Below are 21,375 nucleotides of genomic sequence, written 5' to 3'. Positions count from 1 at the left end.
TCTGTTGAGGTCGTCTTCTTTTCTCATTGCCTCGTCTCGAACTATACCTTACAAGAATCAGGAATGTGGAGAAGATAGCAGAGGCAGTCCTAGACTAGGAAAAAGTTCTCTTCAAAAGCAAACAGGCTTGGGGGGACAAGTCCCACCTTACCTTCCGTAGGTCGTCAGTCAGTCCCGCGGGGCGGGGCATTAAGATCTGTCCAACCAGGGGGCCACCCTTGCAGGTGGGCGGGGTGATGCGGCGATTTTACCTAGACTTCTTTACTTTCTTGAACCGCGGAGAAAATTGCCCTTGTTTCCTGTGTGGTTGGTTAACCTACCCGGTAACTTTCAAGTCTTTGTTTGGCCCCCTGATCTGCACTAATCTTTGGCGTCCTTTAGGCGGGACTCCGACACACCAAGGAATCTGGACATGTTGAGTGTGCTGATCCGGCTGCGGCCACGGCAGAGGGACTCTTTGAGACCCGCTGAACCGACCATGTTTGGACCCCGTCTCCTGATCACCGCCAGAGTTTGTGACTGTGCCAGGCTCTGTGTGCTGATTGGACCTCGGTCCCTTAGATTCGCAGGGTTAGTGGGGCTGTTGCCCTGGGTGTCCTGAAAGGGAGCTCTTGTCTAGCACTGGGAAATGAATTGTGTCCAGGCAGAGAGCATTCGGAGAAGGTACTCCAGTACTCTTGCCTGGAGAATCCATGGACGGAGGAGCCTGGTTGGCTGCAGTCCATGGGGTCGCTAAGAGTCGGACACGACTGAGCGACTTCACTTTCACTTTTTACTTTCATGCATTGAAGAAGGAAATGGCAACCCACTCCAGTGTTCTTGCCTGGAGAATCCCAGGGACAGGGAAGCCTGGTGGGCTGCCGTCTATGGGGTCGCACAGAGTCGGACACGACTGAAGCGACTTAGCAGCAGCAGCAGCAGAGAGCATTAAGGTAAGGGAACCCAGGAGAACTGCCCTGCCACATGCCCCGGATTTAATGGTGATGGGATTGGTTTCTGGATTGTCTTTGGCCAGTTACTCTGACTCAGGGTTCTTCCTGGTGGCCTACACATTGGTCAGTCAAGATGGATGTCAGTGAGAAGGATTCTGGGCGATGGTAGGACACGTGGAATCTCCTTTTCCAAATGTTTGGGACTTGGAGTCTCAAATCAAAGACCTTTTCCACCCTAGATGGGCTTTATGTAGGGCTGGCAATAAATTCTTAAATTTCTAGAGCACTCTTCTCTTTGCCAAAGTCAGTTTTGCCTCTCTGATTCAAATTAGCTATCAACCATTCATATAGCCTCTTGGTACAGGGAAGGGACGAGGGTAACACTGACTGACTTGGTTCAGTGCTTAAGACTCCACTGACTTCCACTGCAAGGGGCACAGGTTGGATCCCTAGTCTGGGAACTAATATGATGTGTGAAACTAATATGCTGTGTGGGAACTAACATGCTGTGTGAAAGTGAAAATCTCTTAGTCCTGTCTGACTCTTTGTGACCCCAGGGACTAAACAGTCCATGGAATTCTCCAGGCCAGAATACTGGAGTGCATAGCCTTTCCCTTCTCCATGGGATTTTCCCAACCCAGGGATCGAGCCCAGGCCTCCTGCACTGCAGGCATTTTCTTTACCAGCTGAGCTACAAGGGAAACCTATTTCCATGCTGCGAGGTGCAGCCAAAACCTTTTTTTTTTTTTTTAATGAGGGAGCTGGGCTTTCTTGATTCCTTGGCTAGAACAAGAGTATTTGTTTATCGACACTATTTAGGCATCGTGTATAATGGACTCTGTGACTGCTCCCCTTGGTGCCATATATATTTACTGATTTTCACAATCTACTGTAAATAATAGAATGCAGACAATACTCCACACTCCATTTTTGACACCTGTTTTTCTCTTATACCCACATGAGAACTACCAAAAAAAAAAAAGAAAAAAAAAATAACCAAAGAAACACACACCTTTTTCTTTTCTGAATATAGATTCAAAAAATCTCAACAAATACTAGTAACTGTGAACCAGCATTATGAAAAAAGTATTATAAAGCATGATCAAGATTGACTATTTCTTGGGATGAAAGGTTGGGCTAGCATCTCAAAGTCTTTAATGAAATGAATGAGATCAACAGGTTAGAAATCAAAAGTAGCAAGGCCTTCTGAACAGACTCTTTAGGAGGTCTGAGTCCCTCCTAAAGACTCTGAAGACAAACACAAGTCACAGAAGATACTCAAGAACTACTGGGAACCCACAAGTATTAGCAAAACCCACCCACGCAGGATGGCAACCAGAAACTGGCCAGTGGACCTTTCCACTTGCCTTCCTGGCCTCCTGGCTATGTAGATTTCAGTACCCCACCCCTTTGTGCCTGAGTGACAAGCTGCAGGAGGATGGCTGCTCAGTGGAGCCATTTCTGTGGCTGCCCTGGGATGTATCCCTGCCAGGCACTTCTGGTTCTTTAACAGTTTTTCCAGGCCTGGATTGCTTCTGCTGTCCTCTGCAACTCCTCCTACACTGAGCTATCTGAGATGCTCTTCCCAGATTATAATCCTCAAATCTGTCTTGAATAAGTTATTCCAATTATTTCTTAGATTGAGTGATTAATTTTTGAAACCATCTGTGTACCAACAAAATATTATAATGTCAACAGTTAAAATATATGTAAGGTAACTGTATTCCTATTTCCCATAATAGAATAAAAACAAGAAATGATACTGTCAATTGGAATATACCTGGAGAGTATTACGGGCCACCCCGCCAGTAGAAGGCACCCATTAATTAATCATTTTTATGCTTTTAATATATTTGGAGATACATACAACAATCTCCACAGTCAAGTTATGCCTGGGAAATCCCATGGACAGGGGAGCCTAGTGAGCTACAGGCCATAGGGTCACAAAAGTTTCATATACGACTTAGTGACCAAACTACAACATATATAAATATGTGACTGACTCACCTGCTATTCTACTGAGGCTCGCACACCATTGTAGATCAGCTACACTGGAATAAAATTAACAAATTAATAACTTAGTCAATAAAATTTCACCCAGTGTAAAACATACACCCAAGAAGTTAATGAAGACACTTCACAGGCTGTAGTTTGACTGAGGTTCGTGCTGGCACCCAGGTAAGGCTGAGTGATTCAGGCCTCCAACCAGAGCCAAGGGATTCTTGAGCTTCAGGACCTAATGAGTGGGGCTGGGGCAGGGATGGGTGGAAAGCTCAGCCCTCCTTAGGACCAAAGATGAAAATGGAGGCGACCCCTGTATTAGAGACGGTGAGTTCACATTTCAGTGTCTGCCTTTCTTAAGAAGCACAGTTCCACTCCTCGCCACACAATTTTATGCCAAGCCCTTGACCCCGGGAGGATCTGAGACCCTTTTGTTCCAGGCAGGACTGGCCAGGGCCACCATCTTATCTGTACTTGCTCCATCTTGAAACGGAATCATAGACCCCAAAACTATTATTTTTCCAAGCACAAGTAACAGGCCAGGGGAGGTCCAATCCCACCTCCCACAGGTTGTCATTCTGGAGGAAGAGGCGGGATACTGGAATCTGTCCAGCCAGGAAGCCGCTGCGGCAGGTTGGCGGGGCGATTCTGCGCCAATGCCTGGACTTCCTTTCTCCCCCTGCGGAGAAGGACCGGTGTCTTTCCGGTTTCACCCTTTCGGTCCCTTTTACGTTCAGAAGCCCTGCGATCTGCGCAAGTCTTTGAAGCTCTTGGGAGGGACTCAGAGTAACTTCCAAGCAACTTGAAATGATGAGTCCGCTGACTCGGTTACCGACACCGGAGGTGGAGTGGTTGCTACCGTCCGAAGCCGGCTACGGTTTGATCCGGCACCTCGGGGTCACCGCCGGAGTCCGGATACGCTGGGTCTGGGGCGCCACTCGGACCTCAGTCCCCTCCAGCTCGCAGCGGAGGGGATGGCCCAGCAGCCGGGACCCGGGCGTCTGGCCTGGTCACCGCGCGCCGAAAGTTCGGCTCGCGCAGCCCTTCTTTCCAAGGTTGTGCGTGACCACATGCATGGTCTTCAGAGGACAATCGCGACTCGTTCTCCAGGTCGTAGGATTAGATGTTGTTTGGGGGCTCCCAGGCCTTAGTTTCTCGATCGTGCCCGATGCTTTGGGACCCCGTGGACTACTGTAGCCCTCCTGGCTACACTGTCTGTGGAATTTTCCAGGCAAGAATACTGAAGGGGGTTGCCATTTACTTCTCCAGGGGATTTTTTTGCGGCGGTGGTGAAATCTGCGTCTTCTGCGTTGGCCGGCGGTAATTTTGCCAGTGAGCCATCAGGGAAGCCCTTTTTATGACTGGCTGCTGCTGCTTCTACTAAGTCACTTCAGTCGTGTCCGACTCTGTGTGATCCCATAGCCGCAGTAAACATTAGACTTCCAGGTCTTTCCCCTCGTTCCCAAGATTCCGATTGAAATGATCGATTCGTCTCTGCGGTGCATTTCAAACAAACCCAATATTTTAATTTTTGGTGAAATCTGCGTCTTCTGCGTTGGCCGGCGGTAATTTTGCCAGTGAGCCATCAGGGAAGCCCTTTTTATGACTGGCTGCTGCTGTTTCTACTAAGTCACTTCAGTCGTGTCCGACTCTGTGTGATCCCATAGCCACAGTAAACATTAGACTTCCAGGTCCTTCCCCTCATTCCCAAGATTCCGATTGAAATGATCAATTCGTCTCTGCGGTGCATTTCAAACAAACCCAATATTTTAATTTTTTTTATCCTATTTGCTCAGTCTTGGATGGCATTTTTCCGGGATGTGGGGGAGACATTCGTAGGTATTTTATCTTAGCGGAAAGCCTAGATTAACCGCCTGGAAGTTGGTTGTCTGATAGCCATTCTTAGCCCGATTTTTTACTGGGAACAGATATTCCATAGGAAATCCTTTCATGGAGGTTTTCCTTTTTTTTTTCTTTTTGGAAACTTTATTGACTAACTACCCTGTGAGTCCTCTTCAGAAGATCTACTCATTTAAGTTTCTTTTTTCTATACTGTAAGATATATTTAATTAATGGAGCTTAACGAACCGTATACAATATTTCCGAAGACTTAAGATGGGAATGTCAGTTGGGAAATAGTCCATTCTTACATTCCATTTGTTTCACTTGGTTTCATTCTCCGCGTGAGTATGGTGAAATCATGGGGGCGGGGGGTGCTCTACTTTTGGTCGATTTCCAATGGCATTCCAGGATTTACAGTTGCAGACAAAAAAGTATTCAAGTAGGATTACTTGTGTTGAAAATAATGATTGACATATATTTTTATGAAGGGAAGTTATTTGTGGTTTTCTGGGTGAAGTAGTAGACGTGGCTTGTACATGTCTTCTCTTGTTTTCACATAAACACGATTTGAGTGTTTTTGCTGAATTGGTCAAACAGGATTTGTGTATTTAACTTTTTAGTGGTGGTGTAGAGCACCTGTATGGGGAGCAGAGCCTGGGTTTATTGTCTTCAGGCTAAGGGCCCAGCTAAGGCCCTGTGGAGGGGACGTACTTGAAGGCCTTCATATACTTAGAATCATACAGTCTCTAGCTTTTTCAGATTGTCTCCTTTCAGGTTGCAATACAGTTTTAATACAAGTTTCCTTCATGTGTTTTCATAGTTTGATATTAAAACTTCATTCCTTTTCATTAGTGAACATTATTTGATTGTATGGATGTACCACTGATTATTTGACTCTTGCAGGATTTGTTGCTTACCTGTTAACTTCTGCTCCCTGGGCCCCATACAACTATTTCTGTATGACTTTTGTGTTAATACAAGAGTTGTCCTCATTTCAACAAATAACAAGGAGTGGTATAGCTGGGTCTTAAGATACTTAGTAAGGTAACAGTATATTTTGTTTTCAAAGAATGCTCCTGTCTTCCTTGATAGGGGTATCAAATTCCATTTTCCTCAGCAGTAAATCCCCTTGCCAATTCAGGAGCCTCCAGTTGGATCCCTGCTCTGGGAAGATTCCATGAAGAAGGAAATGGCAAAACACTCTAGTATTCTTGCCTGGAGCACCCCTATTGAGCCTGGAATAGTTAATTATAGTCCCTGGGGATACGGAGAGTGGTACTCACAGTCGCCACCTAGCGACTGAACAGCAATAGCTGAGAATGAGGATGATCACATCTAATTGGTATTCTGAGTATTTTTCTTGATAGTCATGAGTGTGTTGGAGAAGGCAATGGCACCCCACTCCAGTACTCTTGCCTGGAAAATCCCATGGACGGAGGAGCCCGGTGGGCTGCAGTCCATGGGGTCGCTAAGAGTCGGACACAACTGAGCGACTTCACTTTCACTTTTCACTTTCTTGCATTGGAGAAGGAAATGGAGCCCCACTCCAGTGTTCTTGCCTGGAGAATCCCAGGGACGGGGGAGCCTGGTGGGCTGCCGTCTATGGGGTCGCACAGAGTCGGACATGACTGAAGTGAAGCAGCAGCAGCATGAGTGTGTAGTGACAGTTTATTGTTTTATTTGCAGTTTCCAATTGACATTTGATGTTCAACTTGTTTTCATATTTCCTATTTCCCTTCTGTATATGCTTTTTGGTAAACTGTTGAGATCATTTGCCCATTGTTAATTGGATTATTTTATCTTCTTACTATTGAGTTTTCATAGTTGTGGGGCTATTTTGAATACTAGTCATTTATCATATGTGTGGTGCTATGCTTAGTTGCCCAGTCGTGTCTGACTCTTTGTGACCCTATGGACTGCAGTCCACCAGGCTCCTCTGTCCATGGGGATTCTCCAGGCAAGAATACTGGAATGGGTGGCCTATCCCCTCTCCAGGGAATCTTTCCAACCCATGAATCAAACCAGGGTCTCCTGCATTGCAGGTGGACTCTTTTTCAGCTGAGCTACCAGAATGCCCCATTTATCACATAAGTGATTTGCAAATATTTTCTCCTGTCCTGTGACTTAGCTTATCATTCTCTTAACACTCTCTTTCTCAGAGGAGGCATTTTCTATTAATGAAGTGAAATTATACTTATTTTCTTTTATAGGCCTTGTGTTTGTTGTTTGAAAATTAATCATCAAAGCCAAGGTGACTTAATTTCCTTCTGTGAAATTTTGCAGGAGTTTATTACTTTTGTACTGTACATTTAGATCTGTGATGGTTTTGAGGGTTTTTCTGGTAAAATATGTAGTCCTGTGCCAACATTCATTTTATTTGTGTGTTTGTGAATATCTATTAATTCTTGCACTATTTGTTAAAAACCTTCTATTTTCATTTGAATTTCCTTTCCTTTTCTTTGTCCAACTTCCATGTGGCTCTCTAGGAAGATACTGACTTTCTTCCAATATTAGGATAAATCTTGCCCAGTTGTTTTTGAAGTTTCAACTTTTTATTTTCCAGATTATTATTATTATTCTCATTATCTTTACGTTGACTGCTTTGGATCTTTGCTGCAGCTTGCTGACTTATCTGTAGTTCAGGCACCTCAGCCTCTCTTGTTATGGACCAGGGGCTCTAAAGTAGGCAGGCTTGGTTGCCCTGGGATGTGCAGGACTTTAATTCCTGGAGCAGGGTTCTTACCTGCATCCCTTGTGTTGCAAGGCAGATTCTTAAGCACCAGGCTACCGGGGAAGACTCTGAATATGTCTCCTTAACCAAGAGTTATCTGTTGTTGGAGTATCTTCCAAATGTTTCACAGACACAGTTATGTGCCACAGAATGACTATTTGAATTTACCTACAGAATTCAGGAACATGTTCTTTCTTAGGAAGTAGAAGTTGCCTCTATTTCTTGTTTGTGATGATAAATGGGCGCCTGATTTTACTAAGTCCTTTAAATTTTCATTTCTCCTGTATGTCTTCCTCATATTAGTTCTTTCTTTCTTCCCTTGTAGTCATAATGACTACATATTTATCATTGAATCTGAGCAAACTCTAGGAGATAGTGAAGGACAACGGTGCCAGGCGTGCTGCAGTCCATAGGACCACAAAGAGTCAGAAAAGACTGAGCAACTGAACAAGAAGAATGCTACTTTTAGTCAGTCCACCTGCATAATTTATATTCTTTCTGATGAATTTTTTCTTAAAGATTTATTTATTTATTTATTTATTTTTGGCTGCGCTGGGTCTTCCTTGCTGCACGCAGGCTTTCTCTAGTTTCGGTAAGAGAGGGCCAGTCTCTACTTGCGGTGAGCAGTTGTCTCGTTGGGATGCCTTTTCTTGTGGAGCATCGATTCTATGGGCAAGAGCTTCAGTAGTAGCCGTATGCTGGCTCAGTAGTTCTGGCTCTAGGGCTGTAGACCAGAGTCAGTACTTGTGGCCCATTGGCTTAGTTGCCACTTTGTCTGTGGGCTGTTCCTAAAGCAGGGATCAAACTCGTGTCCACTGCATTGGCAGGTGGATTCTCAACCGCTGACCACCAGCAAATACCCATTTCTAATGAATTTTCAAAGGTATCTTTCAAACTTGTTATATTAATGACTAATTCCCTCAATTTTTCCCTCAAAATGGCTTTGTATTCTTAATTTGCCTAATTGTGCTTACTAACAAAATTCTAGGAAGTTTTTTTTTAAACATGATATCATTTAATATTTCAGTCAACTTGATTCTTGTTTTAGGTTATGTTTGTCCTGAAAAGAAGTCCAATCTGATTTTGTAGTCTTTTCCTGTACATAAAAGTTTACTTCTGGCTTTTTATAATATATTCTCTTTGCCTTTGTTTTTTCCTCCTTTTGAATATAACATGCATTGGTCTCCATTTTAGGAGTTTTGATTTTTTGTTCACTGAGCTTCTTGGACAGGTGTTGTCTGTCATTAATGTTAGGAAAACCTCAGTGCTTGTGATTTCTGTCTCTCTTTTCATTTAGTTATTTTCACTAGCTGTACCTGAAATATTCCATTAATAAAATGTCATGTCATGTCAGGTTTCATGAATATTTTGTTCTGTGTTTTTTTATATTTTTAGCCTTTGTGTTAGACTCTAGTGAAACAGGTGTTTTGGGCGTACAGGCCTTTAGAACAAAATATTTGAGGAATTTTTAAAATGTCTTTCTTTTCTTTTCCCAGTATTAGGACTCCAGCTTGACCTTTGAGTCATGCTCTGATGGTTGTGGGATAACTTCTTTATTTCAAGTTTTTCACTCTCTTCTTGTGAGATGGAGAATCACATTTAAATTCACAAACCACAGACTAGATTTACGCCTCTCTGGGGTTATAGTGGCTACTGGCAAAACATTTGTTCTTGAAATTGCAGGATAGAAGCCTTATGTTCTTTTGGAGGAAGCCAATGATGATATCCCCACATGTTTTATGATCACAGGAAAATTCATCCTCAAAGCATTATGTATGTTGATGTAGCTGTAGCTCTTAACATGTACTTAAAGGCAGTAAGGCCCAGGATATACTGTTAGTTTGTGATGACAAAGAGTCTTTCTGGTGTGTAATTGCACTGTGTGTTTAAAGTTTAGCTCAAAGTGCCCAGAGGCACTTGGTTAGAGTAAATTTTGTGGTCTAACATACTGTTAGTGATTCTTCATCTCTCAGGTCTAAGGTTGAAATCATTTGCTATCTGCATCAAGTTTTATGTAGAGAAAAGAGAAAAGCAGGTTCTGTGATTATTATCAACCAACTTAAAGGCAGTGTTTCTTCAGCAGAATATTTATATTCAGGCAGGTACAGGTGATTTTGTTTTCAAAAGACCTGGAGGACATTGGGACAGTGTGGACAGCTGGGCTTTGGTCAAATTTGAGTTATACTGGTCACCTGGCTTCTGATGTTAGGTTGTACAATTAGAAAAGGCTTTCCAGTTTTTTTACTGGGTTTTTATTCATTGAAACCCTATGCAATGTTGATCATCTGCCCCATGGGGTAGTGTAAAATGTAGACCATAAGGAAGAAGATGAAAGAATTTTTCCACAGGAAATCAGTGTTCCTGAAATTGTATTTGTTTCATTTGTAAAGGATTCCTGTCATTTCCCTCCATTCTCTGGCTTGGCCATGATTGTGATATAAGTAATACTGTGACCATAGAAATGATGTATAAATAATTTCATTTCTTCATGATGCTATTCCATTATTGAGGAAGTGTGGAGTGTAAGTTTCTCATGATCAAGTCATAGCATAACTCTTGTCAAAGAACAGAATCATATGTAAGCTGCATAATATTTACAAGTGGAGTATAAATGTCTAGTGTGTCAGTCTCATGCGTCTCACTGTGCACATATTTTGGATGTTTTAGGACTCATTGGCCTTTGAGGATGTGGCTGTGAATTTCACCTGAGAGGAGTGGCTTTTACTGGATTCCTCACAGAAGAAACTCCACAGAGACATGATGTTGGAAAACATCAGGAATCTGGCATCAGTAGGGAAGAATGACAAAATTCCCTATATTGATCTATTAGAGGTGTTTCTTACCTGTCTGTAGTGTTCAAAGATGTGGAGTGTGGAAAGACAATACATTGGTAGAGAAACTATGCGGGAAGAAAGGGCAGTTCTCCTGCAGTCCAAAAGTTAGGACTTGACTGTTTGACCTCTCTGGCCTGGGTTCAATCCCTGGTTCAGGAAGTAATATCCCACAAGCTGCACAACATGGCAGGAAAAAAAAAAGAAAGAAATACAAACTGGGCAGGGTCAGAATTCATCATGGACCTAAAATCCAATGAATTTTTCTTTAATTTCTAGTACTTTGGGTCATATTTTTTTCTGGTTCTGCATTTCAGTGGCTAAACGGCCAGATCATCATGACATTGATGAACAGGAGAAAAACCATGGGAAAAAATTAAGGTGAGCCATATTCATGATACCCAGCATGTCTCATGTCCAAATTTTGGTGTATAATGAAAATTTTATAGGAATCAAAGAAAAGAAATAGCCCCATCTTCAAATTTATTTATTCTTGAAAATGTCTCTCCAACATATTTTCTTAAATATGGAAGAAATGTTCCATGTTTCCAATGTAATTTGTTTATAGTTCATATTCATAAACTCTACATTTGAATATAAGGGTTTTTTTTTAATAATTTTATTATTTATGTATTTCTTATTGTAGAGTGTGGGCTTTGGTACGTTTGGTCTCAGGCCGTAGAGTTTAGGCTAAATAGTTGTGGTACAAGAGCTTAGTTTCTCCACAGCGTATGGAATCTTCCAAGACCCAGGATTGACCCCGTGTCTCCAGCATTGGCAGGTGGATTCTTTACCACTAAGCCACCAGGGAAGCCCTCAATATCACTTTTTAACAGAAAGGTTGAAATTCTGTTGAAAAGCATTTTGTATATTCAACTTGTTACAATTCACACAAGATAGAAAGCCTCACTATTCCTATAAATCATAATAAATACAAAAATGTAAAATAATAAAGGTATTTAGAATGTTGTTCTTATTATTTACAGAAGGCCAATGATAGAGAAACTCTCTGAAAGTAAAGACATTAGTTCCTTTGGAGTAAACTTCAATCTTATTAAAACTCTCAAAATGAGGGGGGAAACTCCTGATTTAAAACCATGGGAATGCAGTGCATATGAAAATACCATCATGAGTGGTTCATCCCTTACTAGATACATGAAATGTCACATTGAAGACAAATCAAGAGAACATCGAAAGTACGCTGAGAAGGTATGTAAATACAAAGAATGTGGGAAGGCATTCTTTTCTCCCAGTGCTCTCATATCACATGAAAGGAGTCACACTGGAGAGAAATGCTATGAATGTTTACAATGTGGAAAAGTTTTCTTATATCAAAACTCTTTGCAACAACACAAAAGAACTCATACAGGGAAGAAACCCTATGAATGTAAGAAATGTGGGAAAGCCTTCTTGTGGAGAATAACTTACCGGAATCACATGTTAACACACACTGGAGATTTACCTTATAAATGTCAGAAGTGTGAGAAAGCATTCCTTACTCCCAGTTGGCTTAGAAGTCATGAAAGGAAACACAATAGAGAGAAACCCAATCAAAGTAAGCACTGTGGAAAAGCCTTTAAAAGTCCTGAGAGTGTTCCAGTACATGAAAGAATTCATAGGGGAGGGAAACCCTATGAATGTAACCAGTGTGGGGAAACCTTCAATAATTTGAGTTCCTTAAAGGCACACAAAAGAGTTAACACAGGAGAGACACAATATGTATGTAAAATACGTTCTTAAGTATTGACTTGTGCCAGTGCTCTTCAAATACATGAAGCAATCCACAGTGGAAAAAACCATATGAGTGCATACAATGTGGGAAAGTCTTCAGATTTAAGGAAAGCCTCCAGAAACACATGATAACACACACTGGAGATGGCCCTTATAAATGTAAGGAGTGTGAGAGAGCATTCATTAATTTCAATTCTCTTAAAATACATGAAACGAGTCACACTGGAGAGAAACCCTATGAATGTTTACAATGTGGAAAAGTTTTTCCATATTGAAACTCTTTCCAAGAACACAAAAGAACTCACACTGGAGAGAAACCTTATGAATGTAAAGAATGTGGGAACGCCTTCATGTGGAAAGTAACTTTTCAAAGACACATGGTAACACACACTGGTGATTTACCTTTCAAATGTCAGAAATGTGAGAAAGGATTCATTTTTTCCTGTGATCTTCAAAAGCATAAATGGAGTCACAATGTAGAGAAACCATATCAATGTAAACAATGTGGAAAAGCCTTTAAAGGTCCTGAAAGTATTAAAAAATGTGAAAGAATTCACAGGGCAGAGAAGCCCTATGAATGTAAGCAGTGTGGTAAAGCCTTCCATTATTTGAGTTCCTTAGAGAAACACAAAAGACGTCACACAGGAGAGACAACATATGTATGTAAAACATGCTCTAAAGTATTCTTTTGGCCCAGCTCTCTTTGAAGGCATTAAAAAATCCACAGTGGAGAAAAACACTATGAGTGTATGGAATATGGGAAAGCCTCCAGAAACACAAAATAACACATGCTGGAGATGGTCCTTATAAATAAGGAATGTGTAAGTAAACATCTAAGAACCCATACTGTAGAAACATCCAATGATTGAAAAATATTCAGGAAAACCTTCACTTTCTCTTATGTGCTGGTGTATGAAAACATTCACATTGGACAGGAATCCTATAAAATATGAACAATGTGGAAAAGACTTTGTTTCCCCATAAGAATAAACACCTTCCTTCTGTCAGGAAGCCTTTGGGTATTTTTTGTTATTTGTACCTCAGTATAATCCCCCAATATGTTTATTGTATATGATTAAAGTTTTTTTTTTTTTTTCCAAACAGTTTTTGTAGTTTCAAATATTTTACTGAGTCTTTTGGAAGCTTTTCTTAGCTAAGAAACTAGTTTTTCATTTCTGGAAAGAAAAAGTTCCCATTTTACTTATGAGTATTCTTTAAAACCTTGCAGTTTTTTCCAGTTAATCATTATATAATAACAGTTAGTTTTATCCGGTGCATAGAAGGTCAGCTACTTCATCCTCAGGCCATTTTCTTAGGTTTAGTTACAGTTTTGTATCAAAAGTAATTTTTAATTTCTAACTGTAAAAGTTAAATCATGGGATGTTTCAATACCTTTGTGCCAGTGACCCTTAAGATCACAACTCTCCTGTAGTCAATTACTGTGATGAAATAAATTCTATTAAGAATGAATACAGATAAACAAGATCCTAATGTATAACAGAGAAAACTGTACTCAACATCCTGTAATAAAGTAGAAATATATATAATGAGGTATATTTGTATATATATAAGATCACTTTGCTTAGCAGAAATTGACATAATATTGCAAATCAACTATACTTCAATAAAAATTAAGAAGAAATGAATGTTACAAGCCCATAAGACTGTGGTATGTAACAGTAAGAGGACACTCAAAGGCCTTCTTCTAGGAGTTGCACTTGTGTTAGAGGATTGGATTGCTATGCAAGGAAGCAAGGTGTTTTTCTTTATTTAATGCTTTCAGATACTTATTTTATCATTGACGACTGGAATCATTTTCTTCAAAGCAAAAATTTTCTCATGCAGTTAAACTTAATTAGTAAGAAGCTTCATTCAATTGTATTAGTAAGGCAAGGGAACTACTGGTTATTTTTATGATTTCATTTTTTTAAATCACTGGGTCAGGGTTATAAAATACATAAATTCAGTTCTTCTGTATCCTAGGTAATATTTTTTAATCTCTCTTATGACAATCAAGGCCTATGCTGCTGCTGCTAAGTCGCTTCAGTCGTGTCCGACTGTGCAACCCCATAGACGGCAGCCCACCAGGCTCCCCTGTCCCTGGGATTCTCCAGGCAAGAACACTGGAGTGGGTTGCCATTTCCTTCTCCAATGCATGAAAGTGAAAAGTGAAAGTGAAGTCACTCAGTCATGTCTGACTCTTCGCGACCCCATGGACTGCAGCCTACCAGGCTTCTTTGTCCATGGGATTTTCCAGGCAAGAGTACTGGAGTGGGATGCCATCGCCTTCTCTGAATCAAGGCCTATAAATTTATGTAAATTGTGAGACAATAAAAGATGGCTCGAGAGAAAGATAGGACCATTCTGCCAGTGAACCTTTTCTGAAAGACTTAACAGTTTTCAAAAAATTAGTTTTATTGAAGTATAGATGATTTACCATGTTGTATTAACTTACGCTATATAGCAAAGTGATTCCATTGTATATGACATTGTTTTTTTATATTTTATTCTATTAGAGTTTTTCACAAGATATAGACCCTATAGTATACTGTAGGACCTTGATGTTGATCTGTTCTATGTATAATAGTTTAATTAGGCCAGTTTGAAACTTCCAGTTCATCCCTCCTGCCATCATCTCTCCCCTATGGCAACAAGAAGTCTATTCTTGATGTCTATGAGTTTGTTTCTGTTTTTTAGACAAATTCATTTGTGACATATTTTAGATTCTACATATAACTGATATCAGCTGTCTGTCTTTCTGATATCAGAAAGGGAGGGAGAACAGTTTCCAGGTGAATCCCAATTTGTGGAAAGATTTACTGTGTTACTTCTACCAGAAAAAAACAGGAATCAATTTCCTTAGGGACACTCTAGTTATTTGCATGTCAGAGTTCACTAGGGTTTGAAGCAAAACCTGACCAAAAATTTCCTTCCAGTATGAAATGTACATAAGAGTGTTTAATGAATTATCTCACATTGTGTTTGAGAAGAACCCTTGCATCCCATCTGGGCTACAGGGTTCAAACTTCTAACCAGGACAAAGTGTTTTCAGATTCTTTACCTTAAGTACCAAATCAGTGGGGATTGGAAAGGCTCAATGCTGGGAAAGATCAAAGATTGAAATGAATTTAGACTGGGATATCCCTGGTGGTCCAGTGTTTAAGAATGCACACTTCCAAATCAGAGGGCACAGTTCTCTCCCTGGTTGGGGAATATCTGCATGCTGCATGGCAATGCAAAAAAAAATAATATATTATGATTAATTATTAAATCATTGCCCAAGTGTGTGATGGGGTAGGAGGTGGGAGGAGGTTCAAGAGCAAAGGGACGTATGTAAACCTATTACTGATTCATGTTGATGTATGGAAGAAACCCACACACTTTGCGATGCAGTTTTCCTCCAATAAAAAATAAATTAAAAAAATTAGGATTCAGACTGTGTTACAGATGATAGAGAGGTCTCAGTATGGTGTTGGTGCTCCAATATCTGAGGAATGTATGTCTTTGAATTTGTTCTTAAATCACACAGGTGAATGTAAAATGGAACCAGAAAGGGAATAGACTCTAGAAAATCTATGTCTAATATTACTCACAGGCAAGATATCTCCAACTATAAATTTATTTTTGTATTATCACAAGTCTCATAGTCTATCAACAAATACCAGTCAGAAGGAAAGACAAATCATACTACCAAACTGCCTGGACTTCCCTGGTGGTCCTGTGGCTAAGACTCTGTGCTCCCCGTGCAGAGGGCCCTTATTCCATCCTTGGTCAGGGAACTAGCTCCCACATGTTGAAACTGAGAGTTTACATGCTGCAACAAAGATCTCAAGTGCCGCAGCCACATAAACAGAAATCAACATTTAAATAAAATATCAAACTCATTTTTTTTCAATGTCCCATCACCTGTGAATGAACAGACCATTATAAACATTTAACTCTAGTTGCATTCTAGAAGTAACACTGAAATTCACCCATGGATTCAACAGGCTTCAAATGGGAAGAGAAAAAACTCAATTATCTGATTAAAGGAAAAATCTCTACCTTTAAACATTACGTACTTGTGTTGAAAGATAATTTACAGAATTAACGTATTAGTATTCATTTCTAAAATTCATGGAAAACCACCATTTAAGGATATACTTGAAGAAAGATGCTTAGTAAACACAACATAATTATAAACTTTAAAACAACTCTTTCAAGATTTCTGGAACATGAGGCATTGATTACTTTTCATCAAATTATCTCATGTTGGGACTTCTCTGATGGTCCATTGTCAAAGATTCCATAGTTCCGGTGCAGGGGACCTAGGTTCCATCCTTGTTCCAAGAACTTCATCTGGCACACCACAACTAATGAAAGGCCTTTGCTGAACCCCGAAAGACTCAGAGCTTTTGTGTAATAGAGTAAAAGTATAAAAGAGATAGAGAAAGCTTCTGACATAGACATCAGAAGGGGGTAGAAACAGTGCCCCCTTGCTAGTGTTAGCAATGGAGTTATATACTTTTTAATTACTTATTACAGTGAATCAAAAGAATGTCTGGAGGTTGTAAAGACCTTACTAGACCCACTCCCATAATTTATAGGATTAGCCAGGTTTTTTCCAGAAACTGTCCTCTAGCAGGATACATTATTATTATATAATCCTAAGGAATGTAGAGGGGGGAAAAAAGTTTGTCCTTTCCTCCTCCTTGAGAATTCCAGACCCCTCTCCTTGAGGACCCCCCAGACTTCTTATCAACCTGCCTAGGATTTGACTCTCTCATTAAAAGTTCTCATTCCACAACTAAAACATCCAGCATACCTTAAGAAAGATCAGAGATCCTCTGTACCACAACTAAGACCTGACTCAGTCATATAAAAAAATAATTTTAAATCATTTACAATTTTTTAAATTCTTTTATTGTAATATTTATTTTATTTGGCTGTGTCTGGCCTTTCGTTGCACCCCATAGACTAAATGTCCAGTTGTGGTGTGAAGGCATAGGTCCATCATGAGCCTGTAGGATCATAAATCCCCGACCAAGAATCAAACTCCCGTCCCCGGCATTGAAAAGTGGATTCTTAACCGTGGACCAACAGGGAAGTCCATAAATACAAAAGGACATTGAAACGACCCAAGTGTCCATCAAAAGAAGAATGGATAAAGAAGATACACTACATATATACAATGGAATGTTTGCCATAAAAAAGAACAAAATAATTTTCTGCCATTTGAAGTCCCATGGATGGACTACGAGATTGTTGAATGGAATGGGTCAGACAAAAGGATGGATGTCATATGTCATCAAGTATATGTGGAGTCTAGAAAGGGGGACAAATGAACTTGTTTGCAGGAAAGAGATAGTCTTTTCTACAGAAAGCAAACATATGGTTACCAGATGGTAAGGAGGGAGAGAGAAGTTAGGAGATTGGGATGAAATGTACACACTACTATAGTTAGAACACATATCTGATGGGGACCTCTTGTGTACCTGAGAACTCTACTCTGTATTCTATAATGGCCTATATGGGAACAGAATTTAAGTAAAGAGTGTATATGTGTGGTTGATAAACTTGCTGTACACTGAGGCTAGCACAGCACTGTAGATCAATTATGCTTCAATAATAATTATAAATTAGTAGATTAACTACATTTCCTTCCAGTGTAAAATGTACACCTAAGAAGTTAATGAACACACCTCACAGCCTGTAGTTTGGCTGATATTTGTCTTCGCAGGCAACTTGTTTTAGTCACAAAGTCCTGTCCAACTCTTTGTGACCCCATGGACTGTGTAGCTCACCTGGCTCCACCTGCTCCTCTGTGGGATTTCCCAGACAAGCACAGTGGAGTGGGTTGCCATTTCCTTCTCCAGGGAATTTTCCCGACTGAGATATTGAACCTGGGTCTCCTTCACAGTAGGATTCGTTACCACTGAGCCACCTGGGAAGCCCTCACACCCAGCTAGGCCCATTGATTCAGACCTCCTACCAGAGCAAAGTGCTCTGGGATTCTTTCACTTAGGTACCAAAAGACTGGTGATAGGGCAGATAAGGTTGGAAGCTGTAGCTATGTCAAGGATCAAAGATGAAAATGGAGCCAGCCCTTTAATTAGAGATGGTTAATTCTCATTTAAGTGTCTGCATTTCTTAACAAGAAGCATGGCTCTATGTGTGGCCACAGAGCCTTGCACCAAACCCTTGACCCCCTGGAGGATATCAGACCATCTTACTGGCAGGTCTGGCCCTGGTCAGCCTCATATCTCTACTTGCACCATCTTGAAGTGAAACAAGAATTCCAATGCAGAAGATGTGGAGGACATCAGAGGCAATCCCAGGGTAGAAAAAAGTTCTATTTGAAACCAAAACCATGCTTGAATAGGTCACATCCCACCTTGGAAAAGACCCTGAATCTGGGAATCACTGAGGCAAAAATGGAGAAGGGGCTGGCGGAGGATGAGATGGTTAGATAGCTTCACTAACTCAATGGACATTAAGGAAACTCTGAGAGAGAACTGAGGATAGAGAAGTCAGAGCTGCTGAAGTCCATGATGTCTCAAACAGTCCCGCGGTCTTAACAATACCTTCATTGGTCCTCATTCAGGCATGAGGTGGGCAGGGCATTACAATCTGTCCAATCAAGAGGCCACTGACTCAGGTGGGTGGGGTGATGCCTCCTGGGTGGGGACTTCTGCCTTTCTCTGTGCAGAGACTACTGTGTCCTGACCCATTCACTCGCCTGGTCTCTCTCATGTACCTTCTGTCGCCCTTTAATCTGCACTGCTCGTTGGAGTTGCTGGAATGGACTCAGACCTAGGAAATTTTGGAATGGTTAGTGTGGTTCCTCCCCACCCCCGGGCTAAGGACTTTGCAGAGGGACTGGTTGGCACTGGCTGAAACTGGTCATTTTTTGACTCAGCACCTCGCGATCAGTAACAGATCTGGGGATACACAGAGTCTGGATTCTTCTGGGTCCTCAGTACCCTCAGCGTCTCAGCAGGAAGGTTGGCCCGGCGACACAACTTCCGCAGCCCTTCTTCTCCCTCCGATTGTGTGGTGACATTGTGCGCGGTTTTAGGATGACTACGGGGACTTCGCTCCAGGGTCTGGGCATGGGATTAGCTGTTGTCTGACCTGACCCAGCACCTCCTTTTTGTCCAGGAGGCACCTGTTTTCCTCTGAGTTTTTTAAATGTTTCGGATGCTGAATCTCAACTCAAAGACTAGCTCAACAGAGTGTCTATTTGTAGGGCTGGCAATGAATTATTAAATTTCCAGATCGCGCCCCTCATTTCCAAATTCAATTTTGCCTCTGCTATTCAAATGATATTGATATAAACTATTCTCCTCCATGGTACATTTCATACTAAAAGGGGAAACTGAGACTTAGTTCGCATAGTTGAAAACTGAACTTCATAAACTGGCAAACACTCACACAGGCAAAGTTTATTTTAGAGGGTAGAGATACAAACCTCTCAGCATAGAAACTGAGAGGGGTGCATGAGCCCCCAAAGGCAAGAATAGCAACAGTTTATATATTTACCAGTATTGGTCTGTTCATTTTTGGTTGGCTTGGGGCACCTGCTATATGTAATTTTTGACCAATCAGTTAAAAAAGCTAAAATGTCCAGTTTGTCATTTTTATGACTTTTTGATTCCCCAGTCCTTGGGTTTGCTTTTGGGGTTTTTTTTTTAGGCATTCATTTGGCAGCCTGCAACTCTTTCTCATGACCTCAGGCTATTGTTTAAGGACCAGATGTATATTTAAAACTTAATGATCTAGCTGGTGTATTTTTCCTTGATAATCTGTATGGCAATTACTGATTGTCTTATCATGGGTCTGGATGCTTTATGGCCCTTCAGACCAGGAATGCATTCCTCTGAATGCCTGAAAACTGTAACAAGTATAGCTATAGATTAGTGGAGCAGTACTCTTGCCTGGAAAATCCCATTGACGGAGGAGCCTTGTAGGCTGCAGTCCATGGGGTCGCTAAGAGTCGGACACGACTGAGCGACTTCACTTTCACTTTTTACTTTCTTGCATTGGAGAAGGAAATGGCAACCTACTCCAGTGTTCTTGCCTGGAGAATCCCAGGGACAGAGCAGCCTGGTAGGAGGCCATCTATGGGGTTGCACAGAGTCGGACACGACTGAGCGACTTCACTTTCACTTTTCACTTTCATGCATTGGAGAAGGAACTGGCAACCCACTCCAGTATTCTTACCTGGAGAATCCTGGGGATGGGGGAGCCTGGTGGGCTGCCGTCTGTGGGGTCGCACAGGTCGCACAGAGTTGGACACCACTGAAGCAACTTAGTGGCAGCAGCAGCAGCAGCACATTCTGAGATAGAGGTAAAGTCTGCATGAATTTTTAATGAATGAGTCTTCTGAGGAGAACTGGAAGCTTTTCTTCCTATTCCTATCACCAAATATGGGCACCCAGGAGGCCTGTAGAAATCAAATTTTACCAAAGCCCACCTGGCCACACAGTCCCAAAGTCCTCCAGGCCTTCAGAAGTAATCTAATGTTCCCAACTAAATGTAAATCTTCTTGTGGGGAAGCCCTGCTTTTAAGTTGTCTAATAAAGATCTTAGACTGTGCTCTTCCCTTTCCTCTCTCTCCATAATTTCATGCAGCTGGGAAGTTATTCTAAACTTAGAGCTCAGATCTGAAGAAAAAGGAATAAAACCGAGACCACAAAAGCCCTCTATTGTGTGTCTCAGAGCTTCTTCCAGCCAAACTATAGAGCCCACACTGAGATAATAGCCAGAATAGCTCTTTCTGGTCAAGCCCTGTCCCCTTGAGGAAAGGATAACAAGAGCTACAGATAGCAAGTGTGTTCACTAAAGTCCATATGCACTGATGGTGAATTTGTCCATTTAAAGGTTTCATCAGCGGATGCCTACAAAACAACATAAAGTCTCCATTCTGCAATTGCAGGACCTAGTATTTCTTGAGTAGACGCCCTAGCTGCTGCCTGGCCAACTTCATCTGGAGTTTATGGCATTAGAAGCTGTGATTCCCAATCTCATGAGAAAGAAGTGAAAAAATTTGAAGTAAAATCTTCCTAGATCAATGAGACTGGTGACTTCAAAGGGTAACTGTTGTCTCCAAAACTGGGAAAGAGAAAATAAAGAGGGTTCTCAAATATGGCACAAATATTGTTTTTAAGGCCTGTGCTGGGAAAAAAAAAAAAAAAAGTTGTTTTTCATTACACAAGCAAAATGAAAGAACAATATCCATAAACAGAATAACCTTCTTTAATACAAGATTTAAAATACACATAATGATAGTAAGTGAAGGAAAAGAAAGAAACAGAAGGTATAACTA

At 41.1% G+C, this 21,375-nt stretch overlaps 1 protein-coding gene across 3 annotated transcripts in view; it reads left to right on the top strand.

Annotated features, from left to right (window-relative positions):
* LOC109561554 (zinc finger protein 709-like) overlaps nucleotides 1–20,237 on the top strand; it is a 54,702-nt gene extending 34,465 nt beyond the window's left edge. Inside the window, exons 3-4 of one of the 3 annotated variants that reach the window (XM_070792748.1) lie at nucleotides 10,655–10,718; nucleotides 11,324–20,237. In XM_070792748.1, coding sequence (XP_070648849.1) covers nucleotides 10,655–10,718; nucleotides 11,324–12,077 — 818 coding nt within the window. In that variant the 3' untranslated portion in view covers nucleotides 12,078–20,237. The other 2 variants (XM_070792750.1, XM_070792749.1) reach the window with 2 other exon arrangements.
* The last annotated feature ends 1,138 nt before the right edge of the window (nucleotides 20,238–21,375 follow it).

This window comes from Bos indicus, chromosome 7 (genome assembly GCF_029378745.1).
Source record: "Bos indicus isolate NIAB-ARS_2022 breed Sahiwal x Tharparkar chromosome 7, NIAB-ARS_B.indTharparkar_mat_pri_1.0, whole genome shotgun sequence".
NCBI lineage: Eukaryota > Metazoa > Chordata > Mammalia > Artiodactyla > Bovidae > Bos > Bos indicus.
Note: the sequence above shows the minus strand (reverse complement) of the source record. Positions and strands in the feature narration are given on the sequence as shown.